General features: G+C 41.3%; 1 protein-coding gene across 7 annotated transcripts in view; it reads right to left on the reverse strand.

Moving 5' to 3' along the window:
- Window positions 1-5,133: 5,133 nt before the first annotated feature.
- The window catches only part of LOC126483674 (acyl-coenzyme A diphosphatase NUDT19), an 80,835-nt gene continuing 69,431 nt past the window's right edge, over window positions 5,134-16,537 (reverse strand). For all 7 annotated transcript variants that reach the window (XM_050106744.1, XM_050106747.1, XM_050106748.1 and 4 more), the window contains 2 exons: window positions 5,959-6,160; window positions 5,134-5,505 (listed from right to left, as the gene is read on the reverse strand). In XM_050106744.1, the coding sequence (XP_049962701.1) occupies window positions 5,493-5,505; window positions 5,959-6,160 (215 nt within the window). In that variant the 3' untranslated portion in view covers window positions 5,134-5,492. The remainder of the gene's footprint in view (window positions 5,506-5,958; window positions 6,161-16,537) is intronic.

A 16,537-nucleotide genomic window follows, 5' to 3' on the forward strand; every position in this document is an offset into this window, starting at 1 on the left:
ACAGGCTTGGGAGACCTCTGAGCCAGAGCAAAGCGGATGTGAGGAGATAGTTTATCTGACCAGATGGCGAGGAGAGCTGTGTCAGAGAGTAGATCGACGCTGACCAGGGCATGTAGCCGTCTCCAGAGCTGCGAAGGTTTGTCGTTGCCTAGTTCCTCAACGTGGAGCACTTGCCATATTGCTGCCTCAGTTGAGCGTGCAAGCCGACATAGAACTGCCTTTTTGGCTTGAGTGTACCGGGTAGCTGAGTCTGGGGCGTCGACCAGGTCGTGCAGGTGGGTGATTAGGCACAGAAACCTGGTTGACTCATCAAGTTTGTAATGGTTGAACACTTCGTCCACAATTTTGAACCAGGTTGTTGCTCTGTCGGGATTAAACGGCGGCAGCATCGGTAAGCGTTGTAGAACGTTCGTAAGAACAGGTTGAGTTGAGTTCATCAGGGCACTGCCTGAAACGAGCTTTGTTGCTTTATTATTCCAGGAGAGTGTGCATCCAGGGGATGTGGCGATGACGGCTGTTCGATGGCAGCGTGAAGGTGATGTGTTGTGGTTGAGAGCGATCCGTCACGACACAGAAGGCCGACGCGGGTGAGACACCGTAATGTGTCGATTGCAGTTGCAGAAGCTCAACATGTTGCGGGTGTGTTCAGATTGACACGGCACAGAAGACCGACGCGGATGGGGCACCGAGATGTGCCGAGAATGGTAGCGGAAGCTCAACTGGAGCTGGTGCGGGGGCGACAGGTGAGAAAAAGTTCAAAGTTTGAGAACGCATGTTAGTCCACGGAATGCTCGACATATGATCAGAGCCGGGGTCACCTGTGTTGCAGGGAGGCTGCGGAGGTGCGGGCTGTCCAGAAGCACAGCGTTGGAAATGATGTCGAACGTGGGACGGAATGTGTGAATGCTCACTGTTCATAGTCACTCCACTCAAAACGGTGTGCGGATAATGTGAATGTCGTGGCACAAAACACTGAGGCGTAGCAGTGGGACAGAGATGGAGGTCAGGCACAGATAACAAGTTATTGTTCCTGTTGCAGGCCGAGGTATCGAAGTAGGAAGGCATGTGCTGATGCTGAACTGAGGCAGGGGCGGGCGTGGTCCGATGCTGAGGAGGTTGAACTGTGAACGAAGCAGTTCCGGCCAAGTGGCAGGAATCCGCGTGGTACTGCACGGATTGCGGCATGGCAAATCATTGTCCTGGTGGTGGTACGTTGTCCAACGAAGCATTTTCAGAAATCAGCATTGGTCCCGCACTGCACGGAGATCCATAAGAGGTAACTGCACCGTCGATGAGGGAGGGCACATGTGGTGGGAACAAAGGCGTCTGATATCCGGAGTCATGCACACTCCTAACCTCACTTATTGTTGCAGACTCAAAAACGTCCAGCAAAATCAGCGTAATCGTTGAGTGAGAGGCATCATGTTGCAGTCCTGGCAGGTGTACATCGCCTGCAACATGATGCATGTCGATCACAAAATCCGGCGTTAGGCACTGGGCCGAAGCCATGTTCGAATGCTGTGTCGATGTAATACATGCGGAAATAACTGACGCGGAGGTTGCGGGTTGCGGACACAGTAAAGCAGTGAAAATGAAAGATGTTACAACTCAGGGTCACCAGTGAGGTGGGTGTTCGGGTTAGTTACACCAAACAACACCCATTTAACAGTAGTTCATTTATTCACCTAAACACATCAAAGGCTCACAAAGAACTGACATGGCGGAACAGCCCAAAGACAATGCTCAGCGTCCAAAATCGATGCTCAGAGTCTAGAGACAAACCTTATATCGATGCTGGTGTCAACCTCATCGGTGCCACAAATCCATAATGGAGTGGTGAAGAGGGAACAGTGCTGCCTGGCAAAGCATATGAGGACTATAGTTGGCAGACAAGGCTGCCTGGTGTAGCACTGGGAGGCTGATGGGGAGGGAAGGAAGGGAAAAAAGAGGAAGCAGAAAGGAGAGGAGCAGAGAATGGGAAAAGATCAGTGGGTGCATAGCGAGGGTGAGGGGATGTGAGTTGGAAGGAGGAAGTTGTTAAAGAATTTGCTCTTTATAGTCAATTTAATTAGAATTTTCAGTATTTATACACTGTAAAAATTTGGCCTAAACTGTTTCTAAGCATGCTCCAGTAATAAATATAGACTTTGAACAGAAGTCTGTAGCTAAGGTAGAATTTTCAAAATTTTTAGGTGTGTCCATTGATGAGAGGTTAAACTGGAAGCAACACATTGATGGTCTGCTGAGACGTCTGAGTTCAGCTACGTATGCTATTAGGGTTATAAGAATCTTCAGTAAATTAGCTTACTACGCCTACTTCCATTCACTGCTTTCGTATGGCATCATATTCTGGGGTAATTCATTGTTGAGTAGAAAAGTATTCATTGCTCAAAAACATGTAATCAGAATAACTGCTGGAGCCCACCCACAGTCATCCCACAGACATCTATTTTAGGATCTAGGGATCCTCACAGTAACCTCACAGTATATATATTCACTTATGAAATTTGTTGTTAATAATCCAACCCAGTTCAAAAGTAATAGCAGTGTGCATAGCTATAACACTAGGAGAAAGGATGATCTTCACTATGCAGGGTTAAATCTGACTTTGGCACAGAAAGGGGTAAATTATGCTGCCACAAAAGTCTTTGGTCACCTACCAAACAGGATCAAAAGCCTGACAGATAACCAACTAACATTTAAAAGTAAATTAAAAGAATTTCTAGATGACAACTCCTTCTACTCATTGGCTGAATTTTTAGATATAAATTAAGGGCCGGGGGGGGGGGGGGGGGGGGGGGGGGGCGTGGACAGCAACAACAACTTAAACATTAGTGTCATGCAACATTTTGTGTAATGTAATATCTTGTACAGACATCTTTTATTAACCTGACATGTTCCACATCATTACGAAGTGTCGTATTCATGATCTATGGAACAAGTATTAATCTAACCTAATCTAATCTACAACCTCCTTCCTGGTCACCATGGCCAACGACATTATTACCCACAATTACTTCTCCTTTAAAGAGATTATGTACAAGCAAATCCATATACAGCAATGGGCCACGCCAGCCTATTGATGGGCCACTTAGAGGATCCTTCTTAACCACTCAGAGTCCCAAACCTCTGACCTGGCTCATGTAATAGTCCTAATTTTATGGTTTAAATGTCCTTCTCTTAGAATTATACAATTATTAATTTTAAGAATTTGAACATATTAGCTTTGTGCCTAAATCCTTAAATGTATAATTGTAAAATGTGAGTATTTCTGAATACTTGTTGTTGTCACCGAACGATAAATAAACCTGATTCAGACTCATTGATGACATCTTCGTGATGTGGGCTTTCAACAGCTGCCTCCCATTCCGTACCGAGAAGTCCCTTCCATACAGCCTAATCACCCATGGTTGCACATCTGTAGTGACAAGCAGTCCCTCTCCAATTATATCAAGGGTCTCACCTTCACAGACAGAAATTGCCCTCCCAACCTTGACGAGAAACAGATGTCCTGTGCCTTGTCTTTCCAGTCACCAGTCACCTCCCACATACCCAATGTCCAGCCACAAAGGAGCACTCCTCTCATTACTTAGCACTACCTGGAACTGGAGAAACTGAATCACATTATCAGCCAGCATTTCCAATACCTTTCATTGTGTTCTGAAATGAGGGATATCTTCCCCATCCATCCTACAGCTGTATTCTGCCACCCACAGTAACTACACAATATCCTTGTCCATCACTACTCCACCACTTTTCTCAACCCCTTGCCTCATGGCTCATATCCCTGCAATAGACATATATGCAATTCCTGACCCATACATGCTCCTACTGTACTCCAATCCCATCACAGGCAACTCTTCAAAGGCAGGGCACCTGTAAAAGCAACCATGTGATCTACAAAATAAACTGTAACCACTGCCTCACTTTCTATGTGGACATGACAACTAACAAGCTGTCTGTCTGCATGAATATCCACCAACAAACTGAGGTCAAGCTGATGAACATGCCACCCAACACAATGTTTACTTTAATGACTGCTTCACAGTGTGTGCCATATGGATTCTTCTCATCAACAATAGGTTTTCTGAACTGCATAGATGGGAACTCTCCCTACAACATGTACTTCTTTGCCAGAACCCCCTGGCATCAACCTTCACTAGTCCCTGTTCTCCACCTACCTATCCTCTTCCCTGCTCCCACTCCAGGACTATATACTACACTTTCCCACCAACACACCTACATAGTCATTTCCCCTTCTCCACTTCTCTGCTCCCCCCCCCCCCCCCCCCCTTCTGCCCAGCACAACCTCCCAGGACTGCAGCAAACCTCCCGAAACTGCACCTAGGAGCCCTATCCTGTACCCATAACAGCCCTGCATGCTCCCACAGGCATCATCTTCCTCTACCCCTCCCCTGCTATCCCTTCACCCCAGCCCATGCCACGTCCTTACCACCACAACCTCCCCCAGCAGATTGCTGCTCATGTCAGATGCAGATGCAGTCCACAATCAATCTTCAGCACCTGGAGACAGTGGCCTTGCGTATGTCAATTGTGTTTCTGTGAGTGTGTGTGCGTTTTCTATTTTGGAAGGAGGACTTTTTTGCAAAAAAGCTTAAATGTTTTGTACTTTTTTTTTTAAGTGTGCATGTTTGTGACTCAACACCTCTTCTATGTGGTGAATAGCAATCTATTCTTTCCATGTCATCATTATTCTCTACTGGACTTTTTATTGTTAGAAAGTGCTAAACAGTGCATATGAATATCCATTAGTGATGCTGTGACAGATGTTAGTGGCACTCTGTACTGTTTGACACAGCAGCTGTGTTCTGTGCAATAACAAAGGAAGGAAAGGAAGATTTGAATTTAACATCCCAGTGATGGTGAGATCATAAGAGACAAAGCACAATCTCAGATTGGCGAGAGAAGCTGCCTGTGTTATTTTAAAGGAACCATCCCAGCATTTTCTTTAAGCAATTTAGAGAAATTAAGGAGATGGACAGATGGAGATTTGAACCTGTGTACTCGTTAGTACGAGTCCATTGTCTCAGCACTGTGTCACCTTGCTCAGTACACATCATCACATGTGCCCTTTATTGTCATAGGTATGGCAGATTAATAAAAAATAACCCATTAAAACTTTAGAATCCATATCTGATTAAAAAATTTTCATTACAAAAACAGTGCGTTATAAATAACAGTGACACATTATCTACTTTGTGGAATCATCTTGTCTCTAAATCCTTGTTGACACAATGCTAAACTCTTGATATTCCACTTCATCCTTTGTTAAATTGTCAATTTATGGAAGATAAAAAGCATATCACATGAATGAATTGCAGTCAGCTGGAATCCAAAAATTGTCCATTATTAATGCCTTTTAAAACAGGATACCACTGTCACAGGCAGTTTTGTCCTGTAGCATCTGTATGTTTCATTTATAGGTGTTGTTTTTGTCCGTTTCAAATATTGTACAGTCCCTTCTTTTCCAATCACAGGTTGTTCCTGAAAAAATTGGACATAACAAGGTGCTTTAGGAATATTGAAATCACTTGGAAACAAGTTTGTCTTACTAGTTTCACCTTTAAACTGTATTATTGGATCATTTTAATGATGATGATGCCCGGTCTCGATAATTTAAGTTGGGCAAATGCTCCATCTTATATGCTGAGAAAAATTATATATTAAAAAAAAAAGAAAAAAAAGGAAGGCTGGCAAGTAGGAAGCAAAAATTCCAGCACTGGTATTAGAAACCTCAAAATGGAACACTGTACTCATAGTTTTCAGAAAATAAATACCTCCTTCAAAGAAGGAAGAAAAACTGGTTAAGGAGGAGGGAGGAAGATCACTGATTCATTTTTTGGGAACTACTTAATAATGTAAAATATGTGACAAAAGTATAAAAAATCAATTATTACGAAAGTTACTTTCCTCATATCCAATAGATCTCTAGCTTACCTGTCAAATAAGAGCAGTGGCAATTTGTGTCCATAACTAGGAAGTATGTTTCGAAGAACAATGTTAGTTTTAGCATTTTCAATGTATTCAATACGGTGCAGATTATCACATCCAGTCCGCATTTCTTCTGCTGTCTTTTGTACCTCAGAAAGTTTTGTACCAACCTGAAATATATCTGGCTTTTCTGGGTATAGATCATCACCTGTTAAGAAGTTTAGTATTAATTAATTACATTAGTTATTTGCTTTTAGACAATCACACCAGAAAAATGATAACCCCTGTATTCAAATTTTCAGATTAATCACAATCAATTGTTGGCTCAGTGCCATGTGCAGATCGCTTTCAAGTCAACTGCTTCTCTTCATTTGTTCACGTTTAGTATAAGAACTAACTGTGAACCTAATAAAATGTTCAGCTTGTGTAATCTACAGAAATTGTACAAGACCTTTTTTTATCACTTATGTGTAATTATAATAAGCATTTGTTTTTAAAGGTAACAAAAATATTGCTGAGACTTAGCCTATTAGTCACTAGCATTTGACAAGATAGCAACAGCCTTGCCGCAGTGGATACAGCGGTTCCTATGAGATCACCGAAGACGAGCACTGTTGGGCATGGCTGGCACTTGGGTGGGTGACCATCCGGGCCACCATGCGCTGTTGCCATTTTTCTCATGATGCCAATTGAGGAGCTAATTGACTAAATAGTAGTGGCTCCAGTCAAAGAAAACCATCATAACGACTAAGAGAGTGATGTGCTGACCGCACACTCCTCCTATCCACATCCTCAGCTGTGGCTGACACAGTGGTCGGATGGTCCCAATGGGCCACTTGTGACCTGAAGACAGAGTTTATATTATATACAGGGTGGTCCATTGATAGTGACTAGGCCAAATATCTCACAAAATAAGCATCAAACGAAAAAACTACAAAGAACAAAACTCGTCTAGCTTGAAGGGGGAAACCAGTTGGCGCTATGGTTGACCCGCTAAATGGCGCTGCCATAGGTCAAATGGATATCAACAGCATTTTTTAAAAATAGGAACCCCCCTTTTTTATCACATATTCGTGTAGTACGTAAAGAAATATGAATGTTTTAGTTGAACCACTTTTTTAGCTTTGTGATGGATGGTGCTGTAATCGTCACAAACGTATAAGTACATGGTATCACGTAACATTCTGCCAGTGTGGACGGTATTTGCTATGCGATACATTGTTGTTTGTTTGTTGTTGTCTTCAGTCCTGAGACTGGTTTGATGCAGCTCTCCATGCTACTCTATTCTGTGCAAGCTTCTTCATCTCCCAGTACTTACTGCAACCTACATCCTTCTGAATCTGCTTAGTGTATTCATCTCTTTGTCTCCCTCTACGATTTTTATGCTCCACGCTGCCCTCCAATGCTAAATTTGTGATCCCTTGATGCCTCAGAACGTGTCCTACCAACCGGTCCCTTCTTCTTGTCAAGTTGTGCCACAAACTCCTCTTCTCCCCAATTCTATTCAATACCTCCTCATTAGTTATGTGATCTACCCATCTAATCTTCAGCATTCTTCTGTAGCACCACATTTCGAAAGCTTCTATTCTCTTCTTGTCCAAACTATTTATCGCCCATGTTTCACTTCCATACATGGCTACACTCCATACAAATACTTTCAGAAACGACTTCCTGACACTTAAATCTGTACTCGATGTTAACAAATTTCTCTTCTTCAGAAACGCCTTCCTTGCCACTGCCCGTCTACATTTTATATCCTCTCTACTTCAACCATCATCAGTTATTTTGCTCCCCAAATAGCAAAACTCCTTTACTACTTTAAGTGTCTCATTTCCTAATCTAATTCCCTCAGCATCAGCCGACTTAATTCGACTACATTCCATTATCCTCGTTTTGCTTTTGTTGATGTGCATCTTATATCCTCCTTTCAAGATACTGTCCATTCCATTCAACACCTCTTCCAAGTCCTTTGATGTCTCTGACAGAATTACAATGTCATCGGCGAACCTCAACGTTTTTATTTATTCTCCATGGACTTTAATACCTACTCCGAATTTTTCTTTTGTTTCCTTCACTGCTTGCTCAATATACAGATTGAATAACATCGGGGACAGGCTACAACCCTGTCTCACTGCCTTCCCAACCACTGCTTTCCTTTCATACCCCTCGACTCTTATAACTGCCATCTGCTTTCTGTACAAATTGTAAATAGCCTTTCGCTCTCTGTATTTTACCCCTGCCACCTTTAAAATTTGAAAGAGAGTATTCCAGTCAACATTGTCAAAACCTTTCTCTAAGTCTACAAATGCTAAAAACATAGGCTTGTCTTTCCTTAATCTATTTTCTAAGATACGTCGTAGGGTCAGTATTGCCTCACGTGTTCCAACATTTCTGCGGAATCCAAACTGATCTTCGCTGAGGTTGGCTTCTACCAGTTTTTCCATTCGTCTGTAAAGAATTCGCGTTAGTATTTTGCAGCTGTGACTTATTAAACTGATATTTCGGTAATTTTCACATCTGTCAACACCTGCTTTCTTTGGGATTGGAATTATTATATTCTTCTTGAAGTCTGAGGGTATTTCGCCTGTCTCATACATCTTGCTCACCAGATGGTAGAGTTTTGTCAGGACTGGTTCTCCCAAGGCTGTCAGTAGTTCTAATGGAATGTTGTCTACTCCTGGCACCTTGTTTCGACTCAGGTCTTTCAGTGCTCTGTCAAACTCTTCACGTATCTCCCATTTCATCTCTATCTACATCCTATTCCATTTCCATAATACTGTCCTCAAGTACATCGCCCTTGTATAGACCCTCTATATACTCCTTCTGCCTTTCTGCTTTCCCTGCTTTGCTTAGAACTGGGTTTCCATCTGAGCTCTTGATATTCATACAAGTGGTTCTCTTTTCTCCAAAGGTCTCTTTAATTTTCCTGTAGGCAGTATCTATCTTACCCCTAGTCAGATAAGCCTCTACATCTTTACATTTGTACTCTAGCCATCCCTGCTTAGCCATTTTGCACTTCCTGTTGATCTCATTTCTGAGACGTTTGTATTCATTTTTGCCTGCTTCATTTACTGCATTTTTATATTTTCTCCTTTCATCAATTAAGTTCAGTATTGATCCTCTGCTGCCTTCACTACTTCATCCCTCAGAGCTACCCATTCTTCTTCTACTGTATTTCTTTCCCCCATTCCTGTCAATTGTTCCCTTATGCTCTCCCTGAAACTCTGTACAACCTCTGGTTCTTTCAGTTTATCCAGGTCCCATCTCCTTAAATTCCCGCCTTTTTGCAGTTTCTTCAGTTTTAATCTACAGTTCATAACCAATAGATTGTGGTCAGAGTCCAAGTCTGCCCCTGGAAATGTCTTACAATTTAAAACGTGGTTCCTAAATCTCTATCTTACCATTACCTAATCTATCTGAAACCTTTTGGTATCTCCAGGGTTCTTCCATGTATACAACCTTCTTTTATGATTCTTGAACCAAGTGTCAGCTATGATTAAGTTATGCTCTGTGCAAAATTCTACCAGACGGCTTCCTCTTTCATTTCTTTCCCCCAATCCATATTCACCCACTATGTTTCCTTCTCTCCCTTTTCCTACTACCGAATTCCAGTCACCCATGACTATTAAATTTTCGTCTCCCTTCACTACCTGAATAATTTCTTTTATCTCATCATACATTTCATCAATTTCTTCATCATCTGCAGAGCTAGTTGGCATATAAACTTGTACTACTGTAGTAGGCATGGGCTTCGTGTCTATCTTGGCCACAGTAATGCATTCACTATGCTGTTGGTAGTAGCTTACCCGCACTTCTATTTTTTTATTCATTATTAAACCTGTGGTGTCACCGCCAGACACCACACTTGCTAGGTGGTAGCCTTTAAATCGGCCGCGGTCCTTTAGTATACGTCGGACCCGTGTGTCGCCACTGTCAGTGATTGCAGACCGAGCGCCACCACACGGCAGGTCTAGAGAGACGTCCTAGCACTTGCCCCAGTTGTACAGCCGACTTTGCTAGCGATGCTACACTGACAAATACGCTCTCATTTGCCGAGACGATAGTTAGCTTAGCCTTCAGCTACGTCATTTGCTACGACCTAGCAAGGCACCATTACCAGTTTATATTGAGATTGTAATTATGTATCAAGAGTGATGTTCTCCAATTATGGATTAAAGTTAAGTATTCCAAGATCTTTGTACTTTATGTGCAATTCTCAAGTCCTGTTCCATACCTCACGCCAGTCTGCGTGAGCTTTAACGCGTGCCTTTCGGCTACCTCCAAGTGGCTTGGCTGTCTTGCCAAGTCACTACAAAACCTACTCCTGCATTACCCCTATTTTATTTTGTATTTATAACCCTGTATTCACCTGACCAAAAGTCTTGTTCCTCCTGCCACCGAACTTCACTAATTCCCACTATATCTAACTTCAACCTATCCATTTCCCTTTTTAAATTTTCTAACCTACCTGCCCAATTAAGGGATCTGACATTCCACGCGCCAATCCGTAGAACACCAGTTCTCTTTCTCCTGATAACGATGTCCTCTTGAGTAGTCCCCGCCCGGAGATCCAAATGGGGGACTATTTTACCTCCGGAATATTCTACCCAAGAGGAAGCCATCATCATTTAACCATACAGTAAAGCTGCATGCCCTCGGGAAAAATTACGGCTGTAGTTTCCGCTTGCTTTCAGCCGTTTGCAGTACCAGCACAGCAAGGCCGTTTTGGTTAGTGTTGCAAGGCCAGATCAGTTAATCATCCAGACTGTTGCCCCTGCAACTACTGAAAAGGCTGCTGCCCCTCTTCAGGAACCACACGTTTGTCTGGCCTCTCAACAGATATCACCCCCCCCCCTCCCCACGTTGTGGTTGCACCTACGGTACGGCCATCTGTATCGCTGAGGCACAGAAGCCTTCCCACCAACGGCAAGGTCCATGGTTCATGGGAGTAGGATGCGATACATTACTCATGTTAAAATGGACCATTTACCAATTGCGGAAAAGGTCGATACCGTGTTGATGTATGGCTATTGTGATCAAAATGCCCAATGGGCATGTGCTATGTATGCTGCTTGGTATCCTGGACGACATCATCCAAGTGTCTGGACCGTTTGCTGGATAGTTACGTTATTTAAGGAAACAAGAAGCATTCACCCACATATGAAACGTCAATCACGACCTGCCGCACATCAGTAGTAGACAAACTGCGCAAGAATCAGGAATCTCAAAAACGTTGGTGTTGAGAATGCTACATCAACATCGATTGCACCCGTATCATATTTCTATGCGCCAGGAATTGCATGGCGATGACTTTGAACGTTGTGTACAGTTCTGCCACTGGGCACAAGGAAAATTACGGGGGACTGACAGATTTTTTGCATGCATTCTATTTAGCGACAAAGCGTCATTCACCAACAGCGGTAACATAAACCAGCATAATATGCACTATTGTGCAACGGAAAATCCACAATGGCTGCGACAAATGGAACATCAGCGACCTTGGTGGGTTAATGTATGGTGCGGCATTATGGGAGGAAGGATAATTGGCCCCCATTTAATCGATGGCAATCTAAATGGTGCAATGTATGCTCATTTCCTACGTAATGTTCTACCGATGTACTACAAGATGTTTCACTGCATGACAGTATGGTGATGTACTTCCAACATGATGGATGTCCCGCACATAACTCACATGCGGTTGAAGCGGTATTGAATAGCATATTTCATGACATGTGGATTGGTCATTGAAGCACCATACGCATTGTCAATGCATGTGCAAACATTATGGAAGGCGAACTACTCGCTGTTGAGAGGAATGTCGTTACATGTATTGCCAAATGCTTTGAGGTTGACGGACATCATTTTGAGCATTTATTGCATTAATGTGGTATTTACAGGTAATCACGCTGTAACAGCATGTGTTCTCAGAAATGATAAGTTCACAAAGGTACATGTATCACATTGGAACAACCGAAATAAAATGTTCAAACATACCTACGTTCAGTATTTTAATTTAAAAAACCTACCTGTTACCAACTGTTCGTCTAAAATTGTGAGTCATATGTTTGTGACTATTACAGCGCCATCTATCACAAAGCGAAAAAAGTGGTCCAACTAAAACAAATATTTCTTTATGTACTACATGAATATGTAATAAAAAATGGGGGTTCCTATTTTAAAAAAAACGTAGTTGATATCCGTTTTACCTATGGCAGCGCCATCTAGCGGGCCAACCATAGCACCATCTGGTTTCCCCCTTCAAGCTAGACAAGTTTCGTTCTTTGTAGTTTTTTCGTTTGATGCTTATTTCATGAGATATTTGGCCCAGTCATGATCAATGGACCTCCTTGTATATATTATATTTGATAAGATAAATGGTCCATTCATATCACATGTATATGAGAATTAGGTCACCAACCACCAAGCTGAGGAGATGCTGATTAGCAAGCAGGCACATATAAGTTATGGAATACTGTATACCTTTTGGACAAAGTCCTTCAGAGTTAACAAAAAAACACATGTAACCACTTTCATCCTACTTATATGATGACTGCTTAACACCTCTACTGTTTGGCGAGTACTGAGATAACTTCATTTGCATATTCTCTTTCACCTTGGCTTTTCTTTCCCTAATAATGCAAGTGCATCTGAAAAGTTTGGTGGATGGTCCAATATACTAAAAACTGTGTGGGTTACGATAAGGCACCCTCACAAACACATTGAGAAACATCTCAACGAGCACACCCTACTGTGCTTCTGAAATGAAGCTAACTAGTAAATATGAGAACTCGTGTCATTGCAAAATTGAGCAATGTGTTAACATTAAGCTTTAGTTCAAATTAGGTAAAATGGTGACAGAGACTCATGGAATGTTAGCACAAGTGTACAGTGTTGAAGCTGTGAGTAAAAAGTGCATGGTTGAGGGGTTTAAATGCTTTAGAGATGGAAAAAAAGTATCAAGGATGCCCTACATTCAAATAAGCTGTCAACAAGTACAATCCTAGACAACATCAGATGAGTGTGACAGGAGCTTGTGGCTAACTGATAGTTGCTTTGAGAATGATAGCAGAGGACAATGTAAGCACTACTGTATATGAACAGTAGAAAAAGCAGAAGAATTATACCCGGTTTGTACCGCACACACTGACAAGATGAGCATAAGCAAATTTGGAGGAAATGAATGGAGATTTCATTAACATGTCCTACTGGAATCTGCAATTTTTGTAAACCATCATTACAGAAGATGAGACCTAGTGCCACTGATACTATCTGGAGACCAATCAAACAGTCAATGGCATGGTGTTTGTCGCCATTCCTGCCTCCCAAAACAAATCAGTTGACAAAAATTCAAGACTAAAACAATGTTGATTGCCTTTTTCCAATTGCAGAGGTGTGATCCATCAGGAATTCCAAACTGAGGGTCAAGCTGTCAGCACAGAAGTTTACGAGAGAGTTTTGAAATGACTGCTACAATGCATCTGGCAGTTTTGGCCATAATTGTACTGGTGCAAACAGTGGAATTTCCTCCATGATAATGACCATTTGCACACTGCAATCCACATGCTCAACATTCTCACTCATTGCAAGACGACTGTTTATCAGCACCCTCCTTATTCTCCAGATTTGGCACTCACAGACTTCCTCTTCTTCTTCTTTTTTTGTTCCGTTCCATTCCCCCACCTTTAAATTATCTAAAAGGCCTATGCTTTGCAGACATCTAAAAGGCCTATGCTTTACAGACATTGCAGAAATCCAACAATGTATGACAACGATACTTGGAGCAATTCCTTCCACAAGAAGTGTCTGAGGATGTTTTTAACAGCTTTGCAACAAATTTCAGAAGTGTGTTGTAGCTAATAGTGATTACTTTGAAGGCTAATAAAGATTTTCTTTTGTAACCCTTGTTTATTTATTTTTTGTGATCCCTCGCCAAAATTTTCAGACACACCTAGTATACTATAAAAAGTAAAAAACATGTAAATGTAATATGTTATCCTAGAAGTAAGGTATATTTATGATTGGCGATAAGACCATTGCACGACTACTACATTGCACATCAATTGCTGAAAGGATGCTATTTTTATTAAGAGTATTTGACATTTGCATTGATTTATGACGTGTGATAGATCTTTGTAAAGGTAAGCATAAATGAAATAATGATTGCTGGAAATGAAATTCAGGCAGTGACTTTAAGTTTAAAACGTAATGGCAGAAGATGTTCAATGCCAAGTTTCATTAGGACAAGACAGGGACTGAACCACTGGTTTCTTGATTCCTGCAAGTACTAAGGAGATGAAAATGTTTGTGGTGAAAAGTGAAGTTGATTGTAGTAAAAACATTGATATTGTTGGAGAGAACAGAAGTTTCCATTTGACAAAAGTGCTCCTTAGTTACCAGAAACTGCACAAACAATTTGCTGGTTATCACCACAATTGCAGGTATCTACAAGGGTTTACACATGAAGAGGTGTAACATTACAAAATATGTACTAGCTGTCAGATAATTATTTAGGAAATAATGATGGATAGATACTTGCAATAAGAACACTCACCACTATAACTGCTCGTTCTGTGTGAGTGCATTTGTGTTCATGAACAGTACACTATCATAAGTGCATTTGTTACATGCATTAGCCTTTGTGTCAGAGAAATGTATCCCCATCTCATGAGACAAGAGCATATTAGGGTATGCGACTTCATTTGGTCTCAATGTCTGGAATGTTTTATGCTGTCATTTGCTTTCTGTTTTCTGCTGTTCTTTTCATCACTGGGTATGTACTGCATCTGGCATCTCCTTTAATCTGTTTCACATATTCTATTGTTTGTCTGTCCCCTACAATTTTTACCCTCTATTGCTCCCTCTGGCAGCAAGTTAGTTTTCATGAATGCCATATCAGATTACCAAGCAACTTGCCCAATAATTTTTATACTTGCTGAATTAATGTCTTTCCTATAACTCTTACAGATTCCAGTTGCTCTGAAGGTGCATCAGTGATTCCTGCTGACTCATTTGACCTCAGATCATTGAATGCTCTTCTCACACTCCGCAAAATGGCAAGAGTATAACTTACAAGTATTTTTGCTTAGAGCTTCAGCTGCTCCATTATACATGGACGTGTACTCTATAGAGTGTAGACCTTGGTGTAGTAGCAGAAATATCAAGTAAAGGGCCTGAAGAATCTGGAAGCTGCAACTACAGCACACGAATAACTCGAACTCATTGGTCATATTATATTTATTGCAGTGCTGTCAGAATTTTAATCAAATGCACAGTGGATGCTATTGGAAAATGCACCATAAAACCTGACTAAACAAAGCAGCCACTTGTAGTCATACTTAAAACAACATTTTTGTTTATAAGCGACATCTGAAGTACAAAACTTCCTGCAGATTTGAAGTATGGTAAAAACATCATTTTAAGTACAGAAGACATGATTTAATTTATAGTCACAGAAACCTAAAAATAATTCTTGTCTTGTTAATAACCAAGTTGTAAATCTGCCACAGCCTTGTGTTCTAAAGTTACACTGATAAACACCGCTTCAAATCTGGTGCTCCAGTGATGTCTCAGATACTCCATAGTGGGAGATTCTTGACAGCTTGAATTAGAAAATTCAGATGACTGATAGGCTGACCAGAATTTGTTGGGGTTTTGCAATATGAAGAGTTTTCATCAGACAGACAAGGGCAGCTTTGTGCCTGATGAATGACTCTCTCTCTCTCTCTCTCTCTCTCTCTCTCTCTCTCTCTCTCTCTCCCTCCAGCAGCTGTGAGTGCCAGTGTGTCACCCCCATCATTGACGAGCAGGTAAGTAGCTGTTTCCCTTCATTTTTTTTTGTTATTTTTGTCTTGTTGCAATTCTTATTTTCTTTTCTTCTCTAGGCTCTTGCCAATCCCTTCTTCTATTCCAATCCAGTCTTCCCTTACCTCTGATTTACAATGTAATTGAATAGATATCTACTCACCCAGCAGCAGTAAGAGAAAACTTATACAAAGATTAAGAAAATGTGCAAGCTTTTAGAGACAGTGGCTCCTTCTGGCAGAAGGGTTGAAGGGGAAGGAAGAAGGATGAAGGAAAAGGACTAGAGTTCAAAAAAGTTGCCCAAAATCCCAGGTCAGGGGAGACTTCACCAGACAGGATGATAAGGAAGGACTGATTGTTTGGTACTACACTGTAAGAGGTCTTGCCCTTGACTCTGAAAGCTTGCACACTCTCTTAAGCTTTATATATGTTTTCTCCTGCCACCACTTGGTGAGTAGATCATTTATCTATCCATTTACATAATATTTTCAAAAACTGATTATTTTTGTTGATATCCTACCTCTGATTTGTCAACTGTCATCTCACCCACTTCAAAAATTTTCAAATCTCAACTGCTATTAGAACTTCACTGTTGATTTACAGATAGTCTTACCTACTGTTTTTCTTTAACCCTTTCACTAAAAACGTCAACTATTTCATTCATAGAATGCTTTCTTCTCTTTTAACAGGTATTTTTCAAGATATTAAAATTTTTTTTTTTTTTTTTTTTTTAAAAAAAAAGTAGATAGATGTGCACTTTACTTTGACTCCTTCATTAATTTAA

Source organism: Schistocerca serialis, chromosome 6 (assembly GCF_023864345.2).
Source record: "Schistocerca serialis cubense isolate TAMUIC-IGC-003099 chromosome 6, iqSchSeri2.2, whole genome shotgun sequence".
NCBI lineage: Eukaryota > Metazoa > Arthropoda > Insecta > Orthoptera > Acrididae > Schistocerca > Schistocerca serialis.